Source organism: Neurospora tetrasperma, assembly GCF_000213175.1.
Source record: "Neurospora tetrasperma FGSC 2508 unplaced genomic scaffold NEUTE1scaffold_5, whole genome shotgun sequence".
NCBI classification, from domain to species: Eukaryota; Fungi; Ascomycota; class Sordariomycetes; order Sordariales; family Sordariaceae; genus Neurospora; species Neurospora tetrasperma.
Window position 1 is genome coordinate 945,680 of NW_009799103.1, and position 23,601 is coordinate 969,280.

The window sequence follows — 23,601 nt, forward strand, 5'->3', positions numbered from 1 at the left end:
AAGGCAGGCGGTAGAGGACAGTCGAAATTTGCTCCCGCTCATAATTGCTGACGCCCAGGAAGCCTTTTCCTGACGGATAGCAAGTAAAAATGGGCGCCAAACGAAGGGAACCTCCAAGGACCGGACCGAAGCATTCAACTTCCACTTCCACTACATTCCTGCCTTCCTGCCTGCCCTCGTCTGCTCGTAGCTGCCTGCCTGCCTCTCCTTACCGGCAGCCGCACTTTCCATCTTGTCGGTCCCTAACGAGCCAGTGACTTCTGCCTTATAATCGCCCGTCCCATCCTACCTTCCAACACCCCCAGCCAACGACCAGGGGCAGTTCAATTCTGGTTGGATAGCGCAGTCAGTAGTAAGTACCGTTCCTGGCGTTTGAGTTCTGCATCTCCCACTCCATCCGATTTCGAGTTTGATGTCTTCAGACGGGGCAAATCATGAGGATCCGTCTTTTCAACAGGCTGACGGTGTGCCATCCATGTCGTACATCGCCGCCGGAGTTGTACACTGGCCAGGCTATCGGGCCAGATGAACCGAGTAACCAGTTGTGCCCTTTGTTGATTACCTTCTTTTTGGGAAATTATTGGAGGGAATCTGTTGAGTGTCAAGCGCTTGCAAGTGATTGGGTGCATGGTAGAAATCATAATAAGATGGAAGGAAGCCCCTTCGGTGGCCAGGACGCTCTTGTGACTGCCGGATCAAATTTCGACAGAGTTCCCTTACATTAAGAACAAAGAAGGGCAAGGAAAACCCGCACGATCAGTGTAGCCTGAAAGGAGAAGGCACAGCAGCGACGGACATGACATGCCGAAAGACGGAAAGGACTGATGTCGTTGAGATTAAGTGATGCCAAGGCCAGCCACGACGGCCATAGCGCCAGTCGGTCGTTCCCGGAAGGACGGGAGAAGGCGAATGAAATTTTGACCAGAGCGCGCCCAACCTCCATTACTAACCCTAACCCGCGCAGTGTTTGCGGGATCAGATACAGAGTACCCAGGGGCAGATGGACAGCCCGCACTGACAAAAGGGAAATCAATCGCTGATTGCGTTGGCCACCGCCTTCGGCTGATCACAGCGCTTTGCGATTCTTTGCAATGTCACTCATCTGCAGTTGTCTTGTCTTATGCTTGAACTTGTTGCGATCCATGTTGTTCACCTACCGAACAAAAGTAGTCGTAGTCGCCGACGGGAGAAGATACAAAAAACGCAAGACAAAAGGAACCACGGGGGCATGAACTGACCAATATCCTGCCTGCTAATTCTCACCCGTCAAATTGCCATCACGGGGGGGGCGCGCAGGGAGCACCAGGCGCCGTACCTGGAGCCCTGGAACTGAAGCTGGAGCGGGCCCGTTCGGGAGTTCCCTTCCCCGCGGAGATGCATCATTCAAGCGCTGATGGGTCCACGTACACGTTTTCTTTCCCGCAAAACAACGGCAGTCTCGAACCTCGAAGGGACTAGATCGATCACAGAACGCCCCCGCTGATGGGTATTCCCGGGTGTACGGGTCGCTTACAACAGGCGGCCCTTTCTCAGCTTCATCAGCCTCCGTGGGCTGCCTCGAACCATACTATTATTAATTGTGAGCTGATTTACTCCAGGACCATTTCCCGCATCATTCAATCTACAGGGTTGGTGCGATGGACCAGACGGTGACCGACGCCTTCTTTCGGTCAATGACCGTGTCACCTCCGACGTTCCCGGGACCGAAATGTGAGCCTTGATGGTGGCGGTCTCGACTCTCTCCGCGGCGCCCACGGAGAAAGACATTTCTTCTCTTCACTCGCCCTTTCCGCTGCGATATTTGCCCATGATCGACGTGGCAGAATTACATTCCCCATCGTACCGCGTGTCGAGTGGTCCCACCCCTCCGCCGTAAAAGGCTCCAGAACTCCGGGGATGGCCTGCGACATGCTGCCGATGGGAAAAACCCGGGACTCCAAGTGGAAACCCACGACCGCCTTGCGCCAGGAACCGCCCGTTGGGCCGGGACCAGGAAAATCAATGCCTTTTCCCGTTGTAGGGCTCAGAGTTATGAGGCCCTGATAAATACTCGGGCAAGTGCCCGGACGTAGCATCATTACAAGTTGCAAGTTCCAATATAACTTCAGACGAACACCCTCAACTCCAAATTGGAATCCCTGATAATTCCCACACCTGCCCTTCCCATACTATCAGTGGCCTTCCCAAAGGTACAATCACCATTCACAATGACCCTCACCGACGCCCAAATATCCATCGTCAAATCCACCGCCCCTGTCCTCAAACAACACGGCGAAGCCATCACCACCGTCTTCTACGACGACCTCATCACGGAGAACCCCTCTCTCAAAAACATCTTCAGCCTGACCTCGCAAGCCACCGGCGCCCAACCGCGCGCTCTCGCCCACGCCGTCCTCGCCTATGCCACCTACATCGACAACCTTTCCGCGCTCTCGGAGGCGGTCGCGCGCATCGCGCACAAGCATGTGTCTCTCCAAGTCGAGCCGGCGCAGTATGCCATTGTCGGCCAATACCTGATCCAAGCCATCGGCAAGGTTCTGGGCGATGCGGCGACTCCCGAGATTGTAGACGCTTGGACGGCGGCATATGGAGTTTTGGCGAACGTGTTTATTGGCGTCGAGGGGAGCATGTACGAGGAGAATGAAAAGAAAGACCACTGGAAGGGGTGGAGGAAGTTTAGGATTGTGAGAAAGGTGGAGGAGAGCAGTTCCATTTCGAGCTTTTACCTGAGGCCCGTGGATGGGGCCACTCTGCCCAAGTATCTGCCTGGCCAGTATGTCTCTGTGCAGGTGCTGGTTTCGCAGTTGGGGTATTTGCAGAGTAGGCAGTACAGCTTGAGCGAGGCGCCGAAGGAGGGAGGGATGGAGGAGTATCGCATTAGTGTCAAGAGGGAGGAGGGGGAGACCGGTGCGCCGGGACTGGTTTCTAACTTGCTCCATGGTATGCAAGAGGGCGCGGAGGTGGAGGTTAGTCATCCCCAGGGCGAGTTCTTCCTTGACCCCGCGGATGCGAGCAAGGAGGGGGTACCGGCTGTGTTGATCTCGGTGGGCGTGGGCGCTACTCCGATGATGGCTATCCTCAAGAGCTTGCTTCAGGAGAATGTCAAGAGGAGACCGGTGTCGTGGATCCATGCGAGCAAGTCGAGCTCGACGCAGCCGTTTGGCGAGGAGGTGAGGCGCATCGTCAAGGAGAACCCTGAGCAGGTGTCGGCACATGTGTTCTTGAAGACGGTGACAGGCACGGATCAGGCCGGCGTGCATTACGATTTTGCGGATACGAGGATGGACTTGACCAAGTTGGATGGGGAGCGGGATCTGCATTTGGCGGATAAGAGGACGGAGTACTACATCTGCGGACCCGAGACGTTTATGGTGGACATCAGGAAGGTGTTGGTTGGTCTTGGAATGGATAAGAGCAAGGTACACCTGGAGCTTTTTGCTACTGGTTTCGTTGCTGATGAGTAGCTGATGGAATTCGGTGTTGTTAATAGCGTAGTGTAAGATAGAGGTTTTCTTTTCCAGTTACGAGCGAGATTTTGATACCTACTTAGAGAAGGGGCATTGAGGTTGGGATTTCCGCTCAAAAGTATCTCTTTGATGACTATACAGAATTCCATAAATCGATCTACTGTGTACGTGAGAACATCTTGTTATGTGAGTTGCAATGTTCTTCTCGATGTCGGGGATGGACATGATCATGGTATTGAACGGAAAAGAAACAAAAGGAACCAATACTGTCAGCATCATGTTTCTGTGTTTGGTTGCGTAAATTTTTATTTTTCATCAATGGTGTATGTTGATTACAGATATAGATGATATGATGATCGGGGCTCATCTTGCGAGGTGAGGCAGAGAAACACAAATAAGGTGTTTGAATCATTGATTGCTTGGCTTGCTGGAAAAAAACTGAAGAGGAAGAAACCAAGAAGCCCCCCCACTACATGCACAAAGAATGACAAACAATGGACGTCTCTCGTTCCGTGGTTTTTCCAAACCGGCGTGGTCTTGATGTTTTTGGTTGGGCACATGTCCGATGTGATGGAATCCTTCTTCAGCCATCGGGGATTGGCGGGGATGTTAGTGCGGGACCTTCATGAACCTCTTCTTTCGGAGGCATTTTGATGTGCCCCATTAACAGAAAGGTATGCCATCGGATGTTGCACCTCAACTGAAGTCCAACCAGCAACCGCGAACATCTGATTCGGATCGATGGGCACTCTATTACCCGACATAATGAAGATTTATGTCGGGCACCTAGTATCACTGTGTCATATTCGCAATGATTTTTTTTGTGCTTGCGTCCCGTGGTACCTGGTACCTGGAACACGAGACTATGCAACTCGAAGCTTGAAGACATCTTCAGTCGCAGACAACACTGGCAGCTTGAGTGTGAAATATGCCTCTTAGTTGTTCCTGCCTGATATACCTGCTTCCCCGCCTCTTGAAACGACGGACTGGGGAAAAAAAACTTCACCCACCCTAACCCGATGACATTGGGAAAGAACTCGAGCAACTAACATTCGTCGCACCTGCTTTCAAGTAGAGCAAGGTTACTGTGTAAAGAAAAAGGGATTGAAGCTTAGCGTTGATGCTGTGTAGGCCATCCCATATCCGCATCACTCAAACGTCAATCTAGTGCTCAGAGTCATCTTCCTCAGTGTCTTCCGGAGTCGAATTGGAGTATCAAATGTTGTCAATTGTTGCTGTTGTTGTTCGTCCACGTCGTTATCGTCAGTTTGATCGTCCTGGCCGTCAAGGTACCTACAGGTACCTTCCATTCCTCCTGCATTATCGTCTATGCTGGGCCCGTGCATAACGCTTTCCTGACCAATCACTGCCGTTGTTTGAGCCTGCGGTCCCCGCAAAAAGCTATGCCTTCGTCTTATCGCGCTGGTCTTGGCAAATGCAAAGGGTGCCGACATTTTGTGACTGGGCTGATTTGCGGCGCACAAGTCTAATCCGCTCAACGTCCATCCAACGTCATGTCGTCAGCTCGAGCCTTCAATTCTGGCTGATTTCCGGCTTCATCTGCCATGATTTCCCTTCAATAGCCTTGCCGTATATACTACTTGACTTCTGTCCCTCCTGCTTTGCTTCTCTACTGCCATCATGGCCCCAGTGAGCGTGTCATGTCCGATTTTGGGCGCGCGTTTGCCGTTCACACCAACACCGTACCAACACCAACACCAACGCCCATGCCCACGCCCGTGAGCCCTTTGACTGTCTGACCATTCTAACGACGACAGGTAATGGGATAAGACCGTCTGCAAGACATCACGGTTTCAGCAGAAAAGAGATGAACGTGCCAAGCTTCCCGCCTCGAGGTGATATTACTTGAAGGGCTGAACTACCACACCTGTCTGAGTCTACTATCCCAAGTCACACTCACACTCACACTCGTCCACTTCGAGAGCTACATCCGACCAACAGCTTGTTCATCAGGTTCTACTCCCTCCAAGTACAATTGGGAACCAAGCACACTCTATCCAGATGATCAGCTCTGCCCCTCCGAGACAGCATGGCAAGTCGCCCCCATGGGCCTGGTTGGCCCTCCTTTCCTCCTTGACGCTCATGATCGCTGACGTACCGCGTGCTACTACATGATTGATGCTGAGACTTGCTTTTCTGGAACCAACAACGCCTTGTTGAAAGACCCCTGCCTTCATCGGATGGGGTTTATTTGCTGCCAGCTACTGCATTTCACGTCAGCCGTCAACGCAGTCTACACTTTGGTGCTACCCACCCGGCATCTTGGGGTCCAAGGTTTTCAGCTTCAAGTTTGTCCCGGGTCCTGGAACGAAGAACGTAGCATCTTCATCCTTCCATAAGACAATGTGCTGCCACAGTGCTGCATCACCAACTACAGCCGTCGTCTACGCATTGCATGGTGTCCTTCGGGTACCACCCGGTTGTATCATCTCTCCCTTCTGGATGCACTGGAAACGCTGACGCAACTGAGAGCATCGCCCCATGGCAAGCGGGTGTTCTCCGGCTCTACCCACCATGTGCGACTTCCACAAGAGGCCTCAAAGGACCGCACTCATTGTGATGAGCGCGAGCCTCACATGTCGCCCAACCCTGCAGCCAACACCTGGGCGGCACCAATTCCTGGAACAGGTCCCGGAAGTAGTTCAAAGTACTTCCACTTACCTTGCCGTTGTAACGCGTCATCGCGATGCTTCATGAGTTGACTTACACCAACATGATACAATGGCCTCCTGGTACGACGCGCTCTTCAGACAACCTTTGCCCCAAGATAGCTTGATCATGCTCGCAGGCAAGTTGTCTTCTCACACTTGTATCAAGATTTGACTAACTTTCAAGGGTTTCCCAGATGGACGCGTTCCGCTCTCCTGGAAAAACCATGTGACAACCGCTGAAATGCAGTTGCTCAGCATACTGGCAGCGGCTGTACCGTCCCGGCCGCCCTGCCCTCAAAGGACGGCCTCCCAATCTCCTTCAACGGGACGGGAAGGCCCGGAATGGCTGCCTCAGTTTCTAGAGCTACACGACGATCAGGCCGACTCAGCTTCGTGTCACCCTCTGTGCTCTCGGGGTTTTAGGTGGACAGGAAACCCCGCCTTAACAGCTACGAGGCTTGCGGCAACATAGCACACTAATCGAGAGCCGTTGTGACGTCGCTGGCGGCTGAGAAGCTTCGGGGCTCAACTTGATACCGGCGCACCTTCGGAGGGTTCACCTGCCCTTTGTCCCATCTCGACCACCTTCCACAACTGCCCCGCCTTCAGGCCACCATCTCCATCGGATTCTTTCTGTGGCTGTACCAATCTTTCATTAGCCCTAGGCTTGTGAGGTGCTTCGTGATGCGCCTGACTTGCTTCTACACATGGTGGCGTCTCTTGTTAGCCGGAGCAGTGTCACCAAGATGATTTTCGTCACCCCTATCTAATGGTTGCAATTGGGTACCTTGGCTAATGCAAGATTGACAAGCGGGGCACCTTTCCAGAATTGGACGACCGACTGTCGTCTCTCCTCTAGAGAAAGGCACTCGTACCACCTTGGACTGGCTCGCGTTGGCCAGCATTTCCTTGTGCCGATGCGATTACGTGCCGCGCCAGCGAGCGACAGGGATTGGCGCAATACCGGGTCAACCGAGCTGACTTCGAGGCAACACCACTCTCAAGTGCCTAGAGGTACTCTTTGAAGGACCCCTAGGCCCCTAGAGGACCACCACCGGAGGCAGAGACAGCTGGCTACCGGCCGTCTGCCTTCCTTTTGGATAATCGATGGGCCCCAAGTCGACATCTCCTCGACTTGATAATACTGTTCATGGAACAACTAGGAAATGACCAGCGAGCCTCATCATGAGATGGGGAAACCTCAATGGGTGTATATCTCCTCTACGTCAAGCACTTCATTGAGGAACACATGGTCCCATGAGAGAACAAACAAGATTCAAGTTGATGGTCTCGACAGCGGTTGCACCGGAAAATCCTGCGACAGAACGCGAGCAAGTGTGGGGATGGCATTGACTGTGTTTCTTACTGTCATGAACGCATTCTGATGCTGGCAGAGCTCTTCGTTGCGCAGACATGACGAAGAATATTGAGTTTTCTTTCAGGAGGAGGAATAAGAAAAAGAATGTTCAGAAATGGCAGTCGGCCCCGAAATACCACCCGAGGGACAACAAGTGTAGCAACTAGGCGCTTCCCCGTTCCTCAGTCGAGTGGATGCGGTTGCAGTGTTGAACTGTGCGGCAATGCGGCAACCTTTGGAATACCGTTATGGCTGGAAACTGAAGGAAGAAAGTCGCATGCTCCGAGTGAATGACGGTGGGCCAATGGAGTTGCCGCTCTCCTTAACCCAGGCGGAGCCTCAATTGTTGAAAGTCACTTCACGTTACCTCCCGCAAACGGCGGCACGTTGTTGATTCCCGGCGGAGTGGATTTCACCACCGGGCAACAACCGCCAACAACTAACCGACGCGACTTGCCATCGCCCACCGCCGTTCTGCAACGGGTAGGGAACCTGGCAACGAACGGGCGGCGCTTGTCCTTTGGCCGCGACAGCTGACGAACCTTCTTCCTCGGGTCGCCAGTGGAAGTGAATTGTATCTTTGCGGCTCTGGGAGCCAGTTCTGGCCCGCAGGTTTGGCACCCACCATCGAAATCGACCTTCACTACCGTGGTGGTCCCCGCCTTCCTTCTGCCCACTCGCCCTTCACTCAATGCCCGGCGAAAACGATTTCTACTAGTACCCCTCCAGTCGTGCCTGGACTTCGCTCTCTCTCAACCCGACTTCCACCCTCTTCTTCTTCATACAAATACCACACAAAAACAACCCACCCTTCCTTTCGAGACAACTTCTCCTCTGCCACTTAGCAGAGCATTTCGGCGTTGGCTTTCTCCGTCTTCTTGCTTACCAGCATTTTCTTTCGGTACCACGTACATACCTGCGCCTTCTCTGCGAGAACGACGACTCACGACTTACGACCTGAGGAACGACTTTTCTTCTGTTCTCTTGCTTTTCGGCGTTCGGTCCAGTACTAGATATCTAATTTTTCTCGCCCTACCATTCCTCCTTAGAATTACAGAATCCTCACAACAATCATAATGTCTTACAAGATTCCGTTGTCTGAGCCCATCGCCATTGTGGGCAGCAGCTGCCGCTTTACGGGCGAAGCCACATCCCCCGCCAAGCTGTGGGAGCTTCTGAAGGATCCCAAGGATCTTACGCGCGAAGTCCCCAAGAATCGGTTCAACGTCGAGGGCTTCTACCACCCCGATGGCGAGTATCACGGCACTACCAATTCGGCCAAGGCCTACTTCATCGAACAGGACCATCGCCTCTTCGATGCCAGCTTCTTCAACATCACCCCGAAGGAGGCTGAAGCTATTGATCCCCAACAGCGCATGCTGCTAGAGGTAGTGTACGAGGCTCTCGAGTCCGCTGGCTACACCCTCCAGGATTACTCTGGCAAGAAGGTCGCCGTCTTCGCTGGTGTGATGACTGCCGATTACGACACCCTTTCTCAGCGCGATGATCTTTCCGTCAGCCAGTACTACGCCACTGGCAATGCTCGCTCCATTATTTCGAACCGCGTGTCGTACTTCTTCAACTTCCATGGTCCTTCTATGACCATTGACACTGCCTGCTCTTCCAGTCTGGTCGCTCTTCACCAGGCCGTCCTCTCTCTCCGCTCGGGTGAGGCTGAGATGGCATGTGTTTCAGGTGTCAACTTGATTCTCACCCCTGAGCAGTTCGTCGTCGAATCGAGCTTGCACATGCTTAGTCCCACTGGCCGCTGCCACATGTGGGACGATCGCGCTGATGGTTATGCACGTGGCGAGGGTGTCGCCGCGATCTTCATCAAGCCTCTTAGCAAGGCTTTGGCCGACGGCGATCGTATTGAGGCCATCATTCGCGAGACCGGTGTCAACTCTGACGGCCGCAGCAAGGGCATCACGATGCCCAACTGGGAGGCACAGTCCGCCCTCATCCAAGACACCTATCGTCGCTCGGGCTTGAACGCCAGAGACCCCATTGATCGTTGCCAATTCTTCGAGGCTCATGGTACCGGCACTGCTGCTGGTGGTAAGTTTTCTTCCCCTTCATCTCTCCATTCGATCAAATCAGCTCATAGTTTTCCGCAGATCCCAATGAGGCTAGAGCGATTGAGGATGCCTTTTTCGGCCGTAACGTCAGCACTTCGAGCCAAGACACGGCCGAAGTGTCAAAGCTGCTTGTGGGCTCTGTCAAGACTGTCATCGGTCACACCGAAGGTGCTGCCGGATTGGCTGGTCTCTTCAAGGTGGTTCATGCCATGATCAACGGCACTGTGCCTCCTAACTTGCACTTCAACAGACTTCAGCCAGCTGTCGCCAAGTACTACTCGCACCTTCATGTGCCCACCAAGGCCCTTGCCTGGCCTTCTGTCCCGGCTGGCCAGCCCAGACGTGCCACTGTTAATTCCTTCGGATTCGGAGGAACCAACTCGAGTGCAATTTGCGTAAGTTTCACGACCCTTTGATTGTCTTGCTGCCTGATCTAATTCTAATGGTTGTGTAGGAGATGTACGTTCCGGAGATTCATAACCCGGTCGCCAAGATCTTTGCTCCGACCCTCATTGCGCCCAAGCTCATCAATTCGGGCTCTCTTTCGGCTGATGGCCAGATTCGTCTGCCCCTGGTCCTTTCCGCCAGCTCGCCCAGGTCTATGGGCGCTGTTGCCAAGTGTTATCGCGATTACCTCGCGCAGCAGGTGTCGTTGCCTCTTGAGGAGGCTGCGTGGCATGCGTACAAGAACCGCACCGCTTTCCCCTACCGCACTGTCGTTACCGGATCTTCATTGTCCGACATTATGAAGGGTCTTGACACCTTGATTGCAAAGGCCGATGCTGGCAAAGCGGCTACAATCAGTGTCCGCGCTCGCCCCGAGACCGATGTCCCCAAGATCCTGGGTATTTTTACCGGCCAAGGTGCTCAGTGGGCCACCATGTCTCGTGCTTTACTGCAGAGCAACAACGTTTATGCTCAGTCCATTCGGAACCTCGACCAGGTCCTTCAGGCCTGCCCTCACCCGCCCTCGTGGTTCCTTGAACAGGAGATCATGGCCGATGCAAGTCTCTCTAGAGTTGGGAAGGCGGCCATCTCCCAGCCTCTCTGCACCGCGGTCCAGATCGCCCTCATTGATCTCCTCGCTCACTTAGGCATTACTTTCCATACCGTTGTCGGTCATTCATCCGGCGAAATCGCTGCGGCTTACGCGGCGGGCAAACTTTCAGCTCGCGATTCGATTCTCATCTCTTATTATCGCGGAAAATACGCTCACCTCGCCAGCGGTACCCAGGGCAGTCTGGGTGGCATGATGGCTGCAGGTTTGACGAAGGCAGAAGCCGAAGAGCTCTGCGCCCTGCCTCAGTTTGGCAGCCGCGTTTGCGTTGCTGCCAGCAACGGACCCAGCAGTGTCACCTTGTCAGGCGACCTTGACATCGTGCAAAAGGTCCATGATCACCTTGTCGACGAGAAGAAGTTTGCGAGGATGCTCCAGGTCGACACAGCCTATCACTCGCCTCACATGGTGCGCCCTGCTACTGAGTACATTGAGGCCCTCAAGGCTTGCAACATAGCTCCATTGCAGGACGGCAACGGCACCACCTGGGTGTCCAGCGTCTACGGTCATGGTGAGCCCACTTCCGAAGAGCTCGCGTCCTCCTACTGGCGCGACAACATGGTCAATGCAGTCCTTTTCTTCGAGGCTGTCAGCACTGCTCTGGAAGGACAAGGTCCCTTTGACTGTGCCATCGAGGTTGGACCTCACGCTGCCCTGCGCGGCCCCGTCATTCAGACCATGAAGGCCAAGTCGGGAGAGGCCATTATCTACTCTGGTCTTCTCGACAGGAAGCTCGACGATCGCATTGCTTTTGCGGACTTCTTGGGCTGGATGTGGTCCAACTTTGGCTCATCATCATCATTGATTGAGAAGTTTGTTCAGAGCTCAGTCAATCCTGAATTGGCTCACCTTCGTTTCCATCAGGGTCCGAATTATCCTTGGGACCACTCGCATACCTACTACCGCGAGTCACGCATTTCTCGTCAGTATCACTTCAGGACCCACAAACCCCATGAGCTTCTTGGTATTCGTACCAGGGATGACAACGAGCATGAGCTCAGATGGCGCAACATCATGAAGTACGCCAAGCTCCCATGGGCCCAGGGCCACAAATTCCAAGGACAGGCGCTGCTTCCGGCTTCAGCATACTGTATTATGGTTTTGGATGCTGCACGCGTCCTCTTGGGCAATCGCGCCGCTTCTCTTGTCGAGCTGCGCGACTTGAAGTTTATGGCTGGCATCACGCTCGAGCCTGAGTCTCCCGGTGTTGAGACCCTCTTCTCTTTGGTGGTGTCCAATTCTCCCAAGAACGCCGCCACTATCGAGGCCTTATTTACGCTGACCTCGGCGCCTGCTGACGGCACCATTGACATGAAGCTGAATTTCAGTGGACAGCTTCATATTGTCCTCGGAGAGAAGTCTCCCAACGCACTGTGCCATCGTCCTGCGCAGCGCGCTGAGACCCTCACCGCCCAACCCGAGGCGTTCTACAAGATGATGGCAGGTACAGGTCTGGATTACAACGGACCTTTCAAGGGATTGACAGCCATTGAGCGTCGCTATCAGTTTTCCTCTGGCACTGTGAAGAGGTTCCATGCAGATGACCAGACTGGCTTGGACATCAGCCCTGCCACGCTGGACAGCTGCTTGCAGACTGCGTTCCTCACTGTTTCTTCTCCCGGTGACGGGTAAGTTTTCTCTTCTGTTTGTTAATCATTTACCGTTTTACTAACCGCTTTCATAGGTCCCTGTGGACTTCGTTCCTTCCCAAGGTGATGAGTCGTGTCAAGTTCAACCTTGCTACCTGTCGCAGCGGTGTGCGCGATGATGACCTTGCTGTTGATGCCTATCTTACCAAAGGCACTCCTTTCTCCAAAACGGCTGCAGCTTCGTTCACAGCTGAGATCAACATCTACAACCCCGAGGGCGACTTAGAGATTCAAATTGAGGGTCTCACCGTTGGCTCCTTCACATCGACTCGCCCCGAGAATGATAAGGAGCTTTATCTCACTACCGTCTACGAACTTGACCCTGAGGATGAGATCGTTGCTTCTCCACCAGAAGCCCTCAATGGCGTGAGCCCCATGCTTTTTGAGAGCTGTGCCAGAGTTGCCTCGTTTTACGTTGAGCGTGCTGCGCTTAAATGCCTCAAGGAGACGCCCAGGGATCTGCTTGAGCCAGCGGGTTACCAGACCGAGACTCGCTTGGTTTCCAACTCCTGGCCCAACGAGACCGAGCAGAGTCTGGAGAAGTTCATCCGTTCTTCTCCCTACTTCATGACTCTCGACTTTGTTCGTCACCTGGGAGAGAATCTCCCTGACGTCCTTCCGGGCATGCTCCCTACCTTGGTTCAAGAGGCACAGCAGCTCGCCTATTTTCAGAAGCAGGTCGGCCGTGTTGTTCGCCAGATCGTTCACAAGTACCCTCGCATGAACATTCTTGGCCTGACTGATCCCGAATTGGGCTTGACCGAGCATATTATGGCAGCACTCGATGGATCGTTCCTTAGCTACCGCATTGGTGGCAAGCCTGAGACAAACCTCAAGGAGCGTACTCCTCTTGCCGAAGGGATTCGCAAGAAGATCATGATTGACGAGGTTGACTTCGAGAGCGATGCTGAATCTGCCGGAGGACCTTATGATCTTGTGGTCCTCAACACGTCCATCCTCGACAACAAGAAGACTCATTCCGCGCTCCAGCTTATCAGGGATTCGATGCGTCCTGGCGGCTTTCTTGTTGTCGTCCATGCATCTCGTACTCCGCTTAAGGAGAGGATGCTTCGTTGCGCTGGCCGTACTTCGAGCGACGACGGAATCGCCACACCTCCTGACTGGCCTGATCTCATCGAAGATTGCGGATTCGAGAACACTGCTAAGAACTCGGATATGTGGTTCAATCCTGGATTCACTCTCAGTGTAAGACAGGCAATGTCACAGAGGAAGAAGCAACTGCTCTGGCCTCTGCATCACGCCACCGCAACTCCTCTTGTGAAGCATCTTCTGATCGTGGGTGGTAAGAAGGTCTGGACGTCTTGCATTTCCTCTGGTGTTTTCCAGGAACTTGCCTCTTTCTGTGCAAAGATCACCGCTGTCGACTCCTTGGAGGATATCCACAATGATGAGTTGCTCTCATCTTGCACCGCAGCCATCATCCTTGGCGATATTGACCAGCCTATTCTTGCTGATATGACGGCCGAGCGGATGGACACCATTCGGTCCTTGCTGCGCCCCCAAATGCTCATCATGTGGGTTACCCATAATGCCAGGTTCAACAACCCCGATCATGCCGCATCGCTTGGCTTCACTCGAACGGTTACCGGTGAAGTCCCTGGCTTGCATATACAAATGCTCGATCTCGACACCATTGATACCTGTCCGGCTGTTCGCGCCGTGTCCAAGACGTTTGCTCGTTTCATCGTTTATTTCCTCGGCCCCAAGAATGAGGATGATGAGCCCCTGTGGGTTCGTGAGCACGAGGTACACGTTGAGGGTGGCCGCTTGATCGTTCCTCGCGTTCTCCCGTGGAAAGAGGGTAATCAGCGTGTCAATGCGCCTCGCCGCGTGGTGACCGATACAGTCAACACTCTGGAAGACGTTGTTGAGGTCCTCGCTTCAGCCTCTGGCCGGTACGAGACTCGGGTCGAGAAGAGCAAATCCTATCCTTCGCATGCCGAATCGGCGATGCACGTGGACTACAGCACTGTCAACGTGTTCAATGTTGGAGGCATTTGCTCCGGTCATATCTGCATTGGCCGCAACAACGAGACTGGCAAGGCTCAAGTTGCCCTCTCTAAATCGAACAAGTCCTTCATTTCGACTGCCTCTACAATCTTTAGCACGCTCCCTGAAGGCACTGTCGGCGTCTGTGAGCCGCTCTACCTTAGCTTGCTCAGCAGGTATATTTACGCTCTCACTATTGTCGACATGGCTAATGGCAAGGCTGTCATGATCATCGAACCGGATGGCCTCCTCTTCCAATGCGCCCAGGAAGTTTTCAGCAACCGCGGCATCTGGTTTATGGGTGCTTCCACGGATGAGCGTCGTAGTCGAGTTGTTCCCGATATGGCCTTTGTTCATTCACAGTCGACTTCAAGGCAGATCAAGGCCCTCTATCCCCTCGACGGAGCTTGCATTGTCAACATGCTGCCCAAGACTCACGACGTCTCTCGCATGCTTGTTGACTCGGTGCCTGAGAATTGCGAGTATCTCACCCAGGATAAACTTATCTCGACTCACTTCACGGCGCACCCCAACGCGGCATTCGTTCAGAGGCTCTGGGAAGAGGCTGTGGCGCTTTCTTACAACAGCATGAAGAGCATGCTGCTTGATGCCATCGAGCCTTCTTTCGACATCCTGGACCCCATCACTTTGCCGAAGTTGCTTGACTCTACTGTGTCTGGTGAGGCTTTCCAGATGCTCGACTGGAAGGCCGAGAGGTCTATCGCTCACATGATTAAGCCTATCGTGGGTGAGAAGATGCTTCGCCCTAACAGGACCTATGTCCTGGTCGGTATTACTCGCGACATGGGCCAGAGCCTCTGCTCTCTCTTCATCGAGCAGGGTGCTCGTCACCTTGTCTTGTGCAGTCGAAACCCCCCGAAGGAGCAGCCTCAGTGGCAGAAGGAGCTCAATGCTCGCGGCATCAAAATCAAGTTTGAGGCGATGGATGTTACCAACCTCAACACGGTGATTGCCTTCAAGACGAAGCTTGCCGAAGATTCCTGGCCGCCTGTCGGAGGCGTGGTCAACGGTGCCATGGTTCTTGACGACCGTGTGTTCTCCGAGATGTCCGTGGAGACTTGGAATCGTGTCATGAATCCCAAGGTGGTCGGTTCCAGAAATCTCGACACGGTCTTCGACTCTCCAGATATGGACTTCTTCATCATGACCTCGTCTTTCGCTGCCATTGGCGGCCATGCCGGTCAATCGAACTATGCTGCGGCTAACATGTACATGAACGGCATTGCCGCTTCTCGTCGGTGCCGCGGATTGCCGGCCACGGCTCTGAACATTGGGGTCGTCTACGGCCTTGGCTTCTTGCACCGTGAGAAGGACGATCTGTACGCCGGTCTCGAGCGTGAGGGATACCCACCCATTTCCGAGCGTGATCTTCATCATATGTTCCTCGAGGCCATTGCTGCTGGAAAGCCTGTGGGGCACACCGTCTACGACATCACTACGGGCATGAACCGATTCCGCATGGACGCACCGAATCAGCACTGGCAACTCGATCCTCGTTTCTCTCACAATACCCTCCCCGAGGAGGACGAAACCGCCGCTGGTTCTGCCGGCCAGCAGATCAAGTCTCTTGCCGAGGATCTTGATGCCGCCACCACCAAAGAGGACGTGATGAAGGTGTACGTGCCTGCCTTTATCGGCCGCTTGGAGGCACTTCTGCAGATTTCCGAGGGCGAAATCACACCTGCCAACAGCGTCACGGAGCTTGGTGTCGACTCTCTTATCGCAGTCGAAATCCGCTCCTGGATATGGAAGACGGTCGCCCAAGATGTTGCAGTGATGAAGATCCTCAGCGCTACCAGCATTTCCCAGTTGTGCGAAGGAATTGCCAGTGATCTTTTGGTCGCCCGCGGTGCTGCAGCCAAGGATTCTACTGCTCCTACTGAACAGAAGGAGACCCCCGCTGGCTCTCAGACTTTGCAGGCTGCTAGTGGCTTGGTCAAGTCGGCTCCGAGCACCACTCCATCTCTCGAGGCTTCGGCTAGCACTTTGACTGAAGCCACTGTGGTTTCGATTGTCAGCACTTCCACTGTGGTTTCCAGTGCCAGCACTGCTACCAGCGTTGATGGTGACGCTGACGAAGATAACGCCTTGTCGGCTAGTTGGGAGGACGTAGGAAAGAAGGAGTCTTCCATTTTTCTCTGAGCGATGGATGGTGGGATTTTCCGGTGCGATTTGGTTTGATGGTTCGATTTCTTTTCATTCTCTCTACTACTTGTTCTTTGTTCTCTTCTCTTCCACTGTACTAGAGTGGAATCACTTTTTCTAGATCTTTTTGCACTTGCTCTCACGAGCTGGCTAGATAGTCATGGTCACTATACCCTCAGTAACCTACTACATGGATTCGGCGTTTTGCTTGATAAGTTTTCAATGGGTTTGCAGTCATAGGTTGCCGGATATCGGCTAGACACGGCGTACTCATTTGCGAACACTTTGTTCCGAATACAAGGACAAGTGGGAAAGAGTTTGTAAATATAGTTCTCGGAATAGACCAAACCGAAATAACTTGAGTGGTTCCATTTCGGTGAAGAAGCGAGTAGCAACCGTGTCTTACTAAAGCATATATGTTTGGGGATTCTCGGCGCTTTAGGCCCTCATGAACAAACATCAGGTATACAACACCTTGAGGTCTAGTCCGGCGAATATAAGGAGCACTCAGAAAGGATTCCCAGTTCCCACAAAGACGCTATGACTATGTAACTTGGAAAACAAAGCCGAGCATCATATGGACCCGGAGGAAGCCCGTCTTCTTGAGACCAACTGGACCGTTCGGCTTCAATCAGTGGCAACGACAATGGCATTGACGAAGCTCGGGTGCCTGCCTTTGACTAAGTCTCAGGTTTCTCGATGATACGCCAAGAACATGTTATGCTGACTCCGGAGGATGGATTTACTTGTCGATGTTAATAGGAGACGTTGGGAGACCTGATCTTCTGATTTTTTTTTCCAAGCTAAGAGTAGGTAGGTATCGCAAGTCAATTGGTTGGCTGTATCAACAATCTAGGTAGAAGTTGTCGTCCATACGAGCTTAACACACACCTCCTAGTAAACACTCTGTATGTCATATATGTTCGCTGCCGTGTGACTGGCACAAGATTAATTTCGACGAAAGCGCACCGCGGCTGATATGACGAGTTACCAAACATAGACCTATCCAAACCTCCCTCACTCTTTATGCCGGCGGAAAATTTGGCTCGTAGAGCAGGAGGAGTTTTATGACCAACCACAGAAAACCACTTCGTTTTGCATGAGAGACACGCCCATGAACTGCATCCAACTCGCAGTTTAATATGCGCAAGGAAACGGCGATAGCCATCCCATTACGCTCACTTGAGGACGCTCCTGCATTTTGAGGTGGTACTCTCGTGGTCTTGAAACATCTTCCCACTTCTTGGCTGTGATGAGAAGCCCCTCCTCCTAAGCTTTTTCAATGTTGCTAACATGCAGTCTGTTGACGTTGTGTATCACACGCTGTGGACCTTGTCCCTCACTCAAGTAAAAGGCAAATCAAGGGGCTCAGGGAATACCAAGGGTCTCGTGGGTAGGTAGGTACCTAAGCATTTGCCATTTCCCCTCATTGCCTACTTCCGATTAGGAACATGCGGAACCAGACTTCCATCCCGCCTTTTACGTTCTCAATCTGGGGTACGACACGGAAAATTCGAGATCTGATGTTAGCATGGGGCATACGACCTTGTTCGTTTGGAAAAATGTCTACCTGCAAGCGGATGAAAAAGCCCGAATGGTTTCCCGATTCGCGACTTGGGTTGCCTGAGTGCGACTCCGACGGGTCTGTTAGGTTTGGGTACGATGAGGAGCAGCAAACGGACGATATGAAGAGGGGTATATATGAGGAGGCCGGAAGCCAAAAAAGAAAAGGTGTGATGCTCGTGTAGAAGCGGTTATCAAGCGGTCAGTGCAATGGGGTTTCTGAGCATCGTCTGAGGAAACGCAATGAAATCCATCATCACCTATTTCGCCGTTATCATGGAGGCGGCAACAGTTCTCGGCGGTCCGGGCAAGGGCGTTAAGCCCGACCCCGACGGAAGATACACAATTGCGGCTCCGGGAATCAAGGCGCAATTTATCCCCTACGGCGCCACTCTCACCAACCTCTTTGTCAAGGACAAGAATGGCAAAGACGTCGACGTGGTTTTGGGGTATGATGATGTGGATTATTACCGTTCGTGATCCGACGAGTCGAAGCTTTCCCAGTCCGAAGCAAAATCCACTGACGCAGCCGACAGCCAAGGACCCGGGCCATCCTGTGTACAATGCCATTCCAGGTCGGTATGCTAACCGTATCGGCAAGGGCAAGTACACCATCGACGGTGAGGAGTACCATACCGAGTTGAATGACGGTGACAACACTTTGCACAGCGGCACCCACAACTGGTCGTACCGATTCTGGAACGTCACCGAACACACGCCCACTTCCATAACCTTTGCCATTTCCGATGCTTCCAACTCGTCGCTGGGCATGCTGGGCCGTGTCGATTCCACTGTGACCTATTCTGTGAGCAAGAACACCTGGCACATCAAGATGAATGCTGTTTCTCCCGAGAGGAAGACTCGTAAGTCACCAAAGGAACTCACCTCCCTTAACTGTGTAGTTGCAAGCTGCCATGCTGAATGCCACCCAGCTGTCCTTCTCACTCAACACACCTACTTCAACCTCGACGCTTACAAGAACCCGGCCACGGACAAGATCTGGGATCACACCCTGTATATGCCCTACTCAGCGCGCTACCTTGAAGCCGACCAAGGTGCCCTCCCCACGGGCAAGATTCTGACTGCGACCCCGGGCTCCATCAACGACTTTGCCAGTGCTGCCGGCCTCGCTCTGGGCCACGCTCGCGATCAGCCGGGGTTTGCAGGCAACTGCGGTGCCAACGGCGCATGCGAGGGTTATAACGGGTATTGGTTGATCGAGGATAAGCCATCGAGGGATGCCGTGGTCGTTTCTCTGGCGAGCCCGTTCTCGGGCGTCAAGGCCGATCTACGGACCGATCAACCAGGTGTCGTATTGTATTCTTGCCATTGGATGGACGGAAGCGCGCAGTTGAAGAGCACACAAGAGCTTGTGGTGAATGGGACGGCGGTGCCCAGAACCGTCGGTAGAAGCTCGTGTGTCGCCATTGAGGCTCAGGATTACCCCGATGGTATCAACCAGTGAGTTTGCCTTCAGGAAATGACAAGCAGATTTTTTCGGTGGCTGACCTAAAGGTAAAGCCCGGAATGGGGGAGGGTCGACAAGCAGATTCTCGGCCCTGGCCAGAAGTACAGCTGGGAAAGCTCGTGGACATTTGGGCTGGTCTGAAGAGGTCAGTCGGGCCGGCCAACGTTGCGGATGGCGAAGAGACAATTGAGCAGGCGTCGAAGTGTGGTGGGAAACCCAATCAGACTTTGGAATCTCCACGCTAACCATCATACTGCCTTATCAATGACGAGATGGTGTTGAATCGTTATTCTGGGACAATACACCAGTCTACCAGTAGTGTAGGTAGTGTGGCGACCCCAACCAAAGTCGTATGCCAGGCTTCCCACTGCCATATGTCCCATGAGCCAAGAAATCGGACGGAACACACTTCCGGGCCAGAAGAAAGTATTCAGGGTAGGCTACAGGTCGTGATATGGGCACAAAAAACATAACCCGATCCTTATCATCGCTCTTGCTGCCGTGTTCCGCTTTCAGTCGGCTTGTTGGTTGCGCTTTCCATTCCTTCGGGATTCCATTGCAACTCTAAAGAGGCAAGTTGGAACTTGATGCAGGCCTGTCCCTGGTGATGCTATCACACAACTGTGTCTGTCACAGTGAGAGAATGGTGGTGATGCACCCCGCATACCTCCGAGTGAGTCGGACCACGCGACTCCAGATGGACCGGTCCTAGAGGTATTCCAGACCGCCGAGCCTACCCCAAAACTGGAAGCTTAATGTTAAGCTCGCGTATGTAGTCGGTTTGGATGGAATCTAACACATCCAGTTGATCCCCCCCCCCGGCCTATCGTTCGGCTCAAAGGACCGTTGGAACATGGCACTAGCAAATCTAGGGTAGTTAAATATACACACTGGGACCCGACCCTCGTGGCCCAAAGTGGAAGGTAATATAGACGATTAGCGACAGCGACTCGGAAACGCAAGCGGACCACATCATTTTAGGTTGTATAACGTTATCGCTACCCGGCGCTTCTCTTATCGGATGTCGGGTTGGAGACCAATTCGAGACGAACGAGCGAGGAGTCGAAACTGACGCGGTTATTAAGGAGTAACATGTTATTTAGAACACCTGGTTCCTAGGTAGTGATCTGGTCGGCCAACCTGGCTGTCACCGATGGTGGGTCGGCGGTACATCGATAGGTTGGTTGCCGCTGCCACATTCCTTCCGCGTGCAGATGATGGTGTCCTTGAACGGTAGCAGAACGGCATAACAACGAAATGGGTGGGTGGCCAAGTCAGAAACCGGGCGATAGATTGCTCTGGGCGCAGATGTGACAGGTCTTGTCGATTTCTTGTCAGGGCACAGTTGCTTGTCGTTGCTCGGCTATTCCCGAGCGTGGGATGTCGGCCCCTTCTGGCGATAGGGCATACCTATGGGTTAGTCGGGTGTCCTCTTGTTGTTCGCACATTTCACATGGAAGTGACTCTTATCCAACACCGAGGATGAATCAACCCTGTGGTCGGCTGGCCAGTTAGAGCTCCCAATTCCTACCGTAATGCCTAGACCTCAGTAGCCACAGTCCGGCCCTAGGTACTTTTGTAGGAACATCAGGAAGGGGGAAACTGAAAGCAAACAAGGACCAGGTATTTTGGCTAATCAGCGAGTCTAATCGAGCTGCCGCATCCGGTAATTTACCCCAGACGGGCCCATGTCGTAGCACGTTGAGAAGGGCTTATCGTGATGCTTGGCGCCGATCGGAGACGACATTCCGTCTGGGCGGGCACCGTGTCGGGAGGGACACTCAACTCTATGTATGTGCCATGCTGTTCCATTCCGCTCCTTGGCCGACGGCGATTGTGATGATGCCCCTTCCTGTTGGAGGAAAAGGACACCAATAGTATCATGATTCTGGTCCCAATCGGGTAGAACAAAGATGGGCTGCATGGCGCTAGGTCCATAGTATGAGGGGATTCAGAGGGTCGAAGGTCTTGTCAGGGTCAGGAGGAATGAGTCAAATTTACCCAAATCAAATCCACGTGAGTCAACCCCAGACTTGGCTAAGTCGGAGTCAATGTTTGGCGTCTTGCAAACCCAAATCAAAGTACAGATTTCCATGACTTGAAGGTTTTCATGTCTAAAGGTCGACAGAATCATTAAGCAGGTACCTAGTTGTAGAGAAAATGGTGGGGTATTTAGGTGCTAAGTATGAAGTTCCAGGGCCTAGAGAAACCCTCTGACATTAGTAAAATTTGAGCCCTCTGCTCATTTCAAAAGCATGATTTCCCAAATCTGCGCATTTTGCCTCAAACCAAATCCCAATCCGGCCCTGAATTTGACTTGGTGCATCGGCCACTACGTACGCAGTAGTCTCGTAGTGTACAATACATACTTGATTTGTTCCAACCCTTGGCTCTTGGCTGCTACGGATATCGGCGCCCGAGGTAGGGATCCCCTTTGCGCCGCTGAAGCGCAGTGTGTAACAGTCGAGTCCGCAAAGAGAAGTTGTGCTTCACATCATGATCATTGGTGCGGGACAATATCGCCTTTGCCATTGCCAAACGGAAAGCCTGAGAGCCAGCAGGTTGAGGTATTGGAAGGCAATTCGGACATTCCGTCACCCGGGCGGTTATCCCCCGCTGGTTCACTGAGTGGGTTTGTTCTCGGGGTGTTTCCAAGTCACTGCGATAACCGATCGGCCGCTGTGACGGTGTGGCTGCCGTTTGCTATGATGATGGTGTCGGGTCAGCGAAGATGAATTTTCAGAGGAAGGAGGGGCAATAGGTACCTGAACATATCTACAGCGATGCAAAGACAGGAAGGAACAATGATGATGACGATGATAATGATGATGATGATTGGGGAGGGACGCCGACGGCTCTTTCCTCCGGTCAACTGGTACACCACTGCACCCACTGCATGTGCAGGAGCCTCCAGTCCTTGCTAGTGAATTTGGCCTGTCTCGCAGCTGTGTCTTAACGTTGGTTGGATTCCCCAGCGCCGCCGTACCCCTGACCAGTGAAATTGGTCGCCAATGCAATCCCACCCCCAGCTTTGATCCATCCCACAACAACCGCCGGGGGGAGGTCGCCATTCCTTGTCTGTGATTGCCTTCCGTCAGGTCGCCAGTTCTTCTGGAAAGAGAAGGTCGTCACCAAGCAGTGGGTGGGTGGTACGCGAATTAAGCTATCTTGGCATGCAAGACCGTGTGGACCTGGCCATCTCCCACACAGTCACTCCAGTCTTACCACACCCAGGCCGTCAGGTACCCTGGCTTATCATGAACGAACGACCAGAAACTGAAGCTGAAAGAATGAAGACGTCTGTAACTGGTTAACATGGAAGGGGGGCGGCTGAAGCGCTTGTGGACTGTGGCCGGGTGAACACTGACATGTGGACTGCGGAGCTAGTGCTGCCCCTACCTCTAACAGCCCACACTAACACTAACACCCAGACTCCGAGTCGGTCGTGTTCACGGGCTGACATCCGAGTAAGAACGACCTAGAGACACTGCATGTGTTCCCAGCCGACACTGATCCAATTGATGCATTCTATTATAGTAAAGGAAAGGGAAAACACGCCAATCTCTCATTGCTGTCGGTTGCCGCAGTTTGTCTCTTGTTCCCGTCTCAGGTCAGTAGTAAGTAGTAGTAGAGGTCTTGGTATGGAAAGTACACACTGTATGTACTGCGAATCAGTACCTAACTAACTCACCCTTGCCTTCCTTGTCTGGCCCATAACGCCACTGAGGATTTGGTGTAAGTCAAGGTAACAAGCGCCTTCCCAAATTGGCAGCTCATCAACGCAGCTCTGTAGCCAGTTATCGACAAGAGCGACCGAGGTCTCGACCCCGGGTCCGACTTCGCACATCTTTCCTTAGATGGACAACTGGGCGAGACATTGCGGTGCCAGTCGATACAACCTAACCTACCTTCTCCCGTTGATACCATGGCCCTTGTGAGCGGGAGATGGAGTTGATAGACACGGAAGGGTGGCGGGATGCCATCCAAAAGAGGACTTTTCCGTTGAGATGATCTGAGTCGCACGACATGGAAAGACACCTCGGCCTTGTTATATTAAACCACCAAGTCCTCCCGGTGATCCATCTCCTCGGCCTCTCCTTCCCTCCAGGTCTAT

The 23,601-nt window shown here is 53.0% G+C and overlaps 4 protein-coding genes across 4 annotated transcripts; 3 read left to right on the top strand and 1 right to left on the bottom strand.

Annotated features, from left to right (window-relative positions):
- Positions 1–2,090: 2,090 nt before the first annotated feature.
- NEUTE1DRAFT_117694 (uncharacterized protein) lies at positions 2,091–3,638 on the top strand (the record flags this gene model as incomplete). The annotated part of the gene is made up of 1 exon (XM_009854773.1): positions 2,091–3,638. The coding sequence occupies one exon, from the start codon at positions 2,208–2,210 to the stop codon at positions 3,462–3,464; it is 1,257 nt and encodes a 418-aa protein (XP_009853075.1).
- A 1,054-nt stretch (positions 3,639–4,692) lies between these two features.
- NEUTE1DRAFT_46794 (uncharacterized protein) lies at positions 4,693–4,921 on the bottom strand (the record flags this gene model as incomplete). The annotated part of the gene is made up of 2 exons (XM_009854446.1): positions 4,693–4,760; positions 4,828–4,921. 2 exons carry the CDS (start codon positions 4,919–4,921, stop codon positions 4,693–4,695), a joined length of 162 nt encoding a protein of 53 aa, XP_009852748.1.
- A 3,651-nt stretch (positions 4,922–8,572) lies between these two features.
- Positions 8,573–16,627, top strand: NEUTE1DRAFT_85360 (uncharacterized protein; the record flags this gene model as incomplete). The annotated part of the gene is made up of 4 exons (XM_009854774.1): positions 8,573–9,554; positions 9,614–9,969; positions 10,029–12,259; positions 12,316–16,627. The coding sequence occupies 4 exons, from the start codon at positions 8,573–8,575 to the stop codon at positions 16,451–16,453; spliced, it is 7,707 nt and encodes a 2,568-aa protein (XP_009853076.1).
- A 1,635-nt stretch (positions 16,628–18,262) lies between these two features.
- Positions 18,263–19,628, top strand: NEUTE1DRAFT_102663 (uncharacterized protein; the record flags this gene model as incomplete). The annotated part of the gene is made up of 4 exons (XM_009854775.1): positions 18,263–18,491; positions 18,556–18,882; positions 18,952–19,480; positions 19,541–19,628. 4 exons carry the CDS (start codon positions 18,263–18,265, stop codon positions 19,626–19,628), a joined length of 1,173 nt encoding a protein of 390 aa, XP_009853077.1.
- Positions 19,629–23,601: the final 3,973 nt, after the last annotated feature.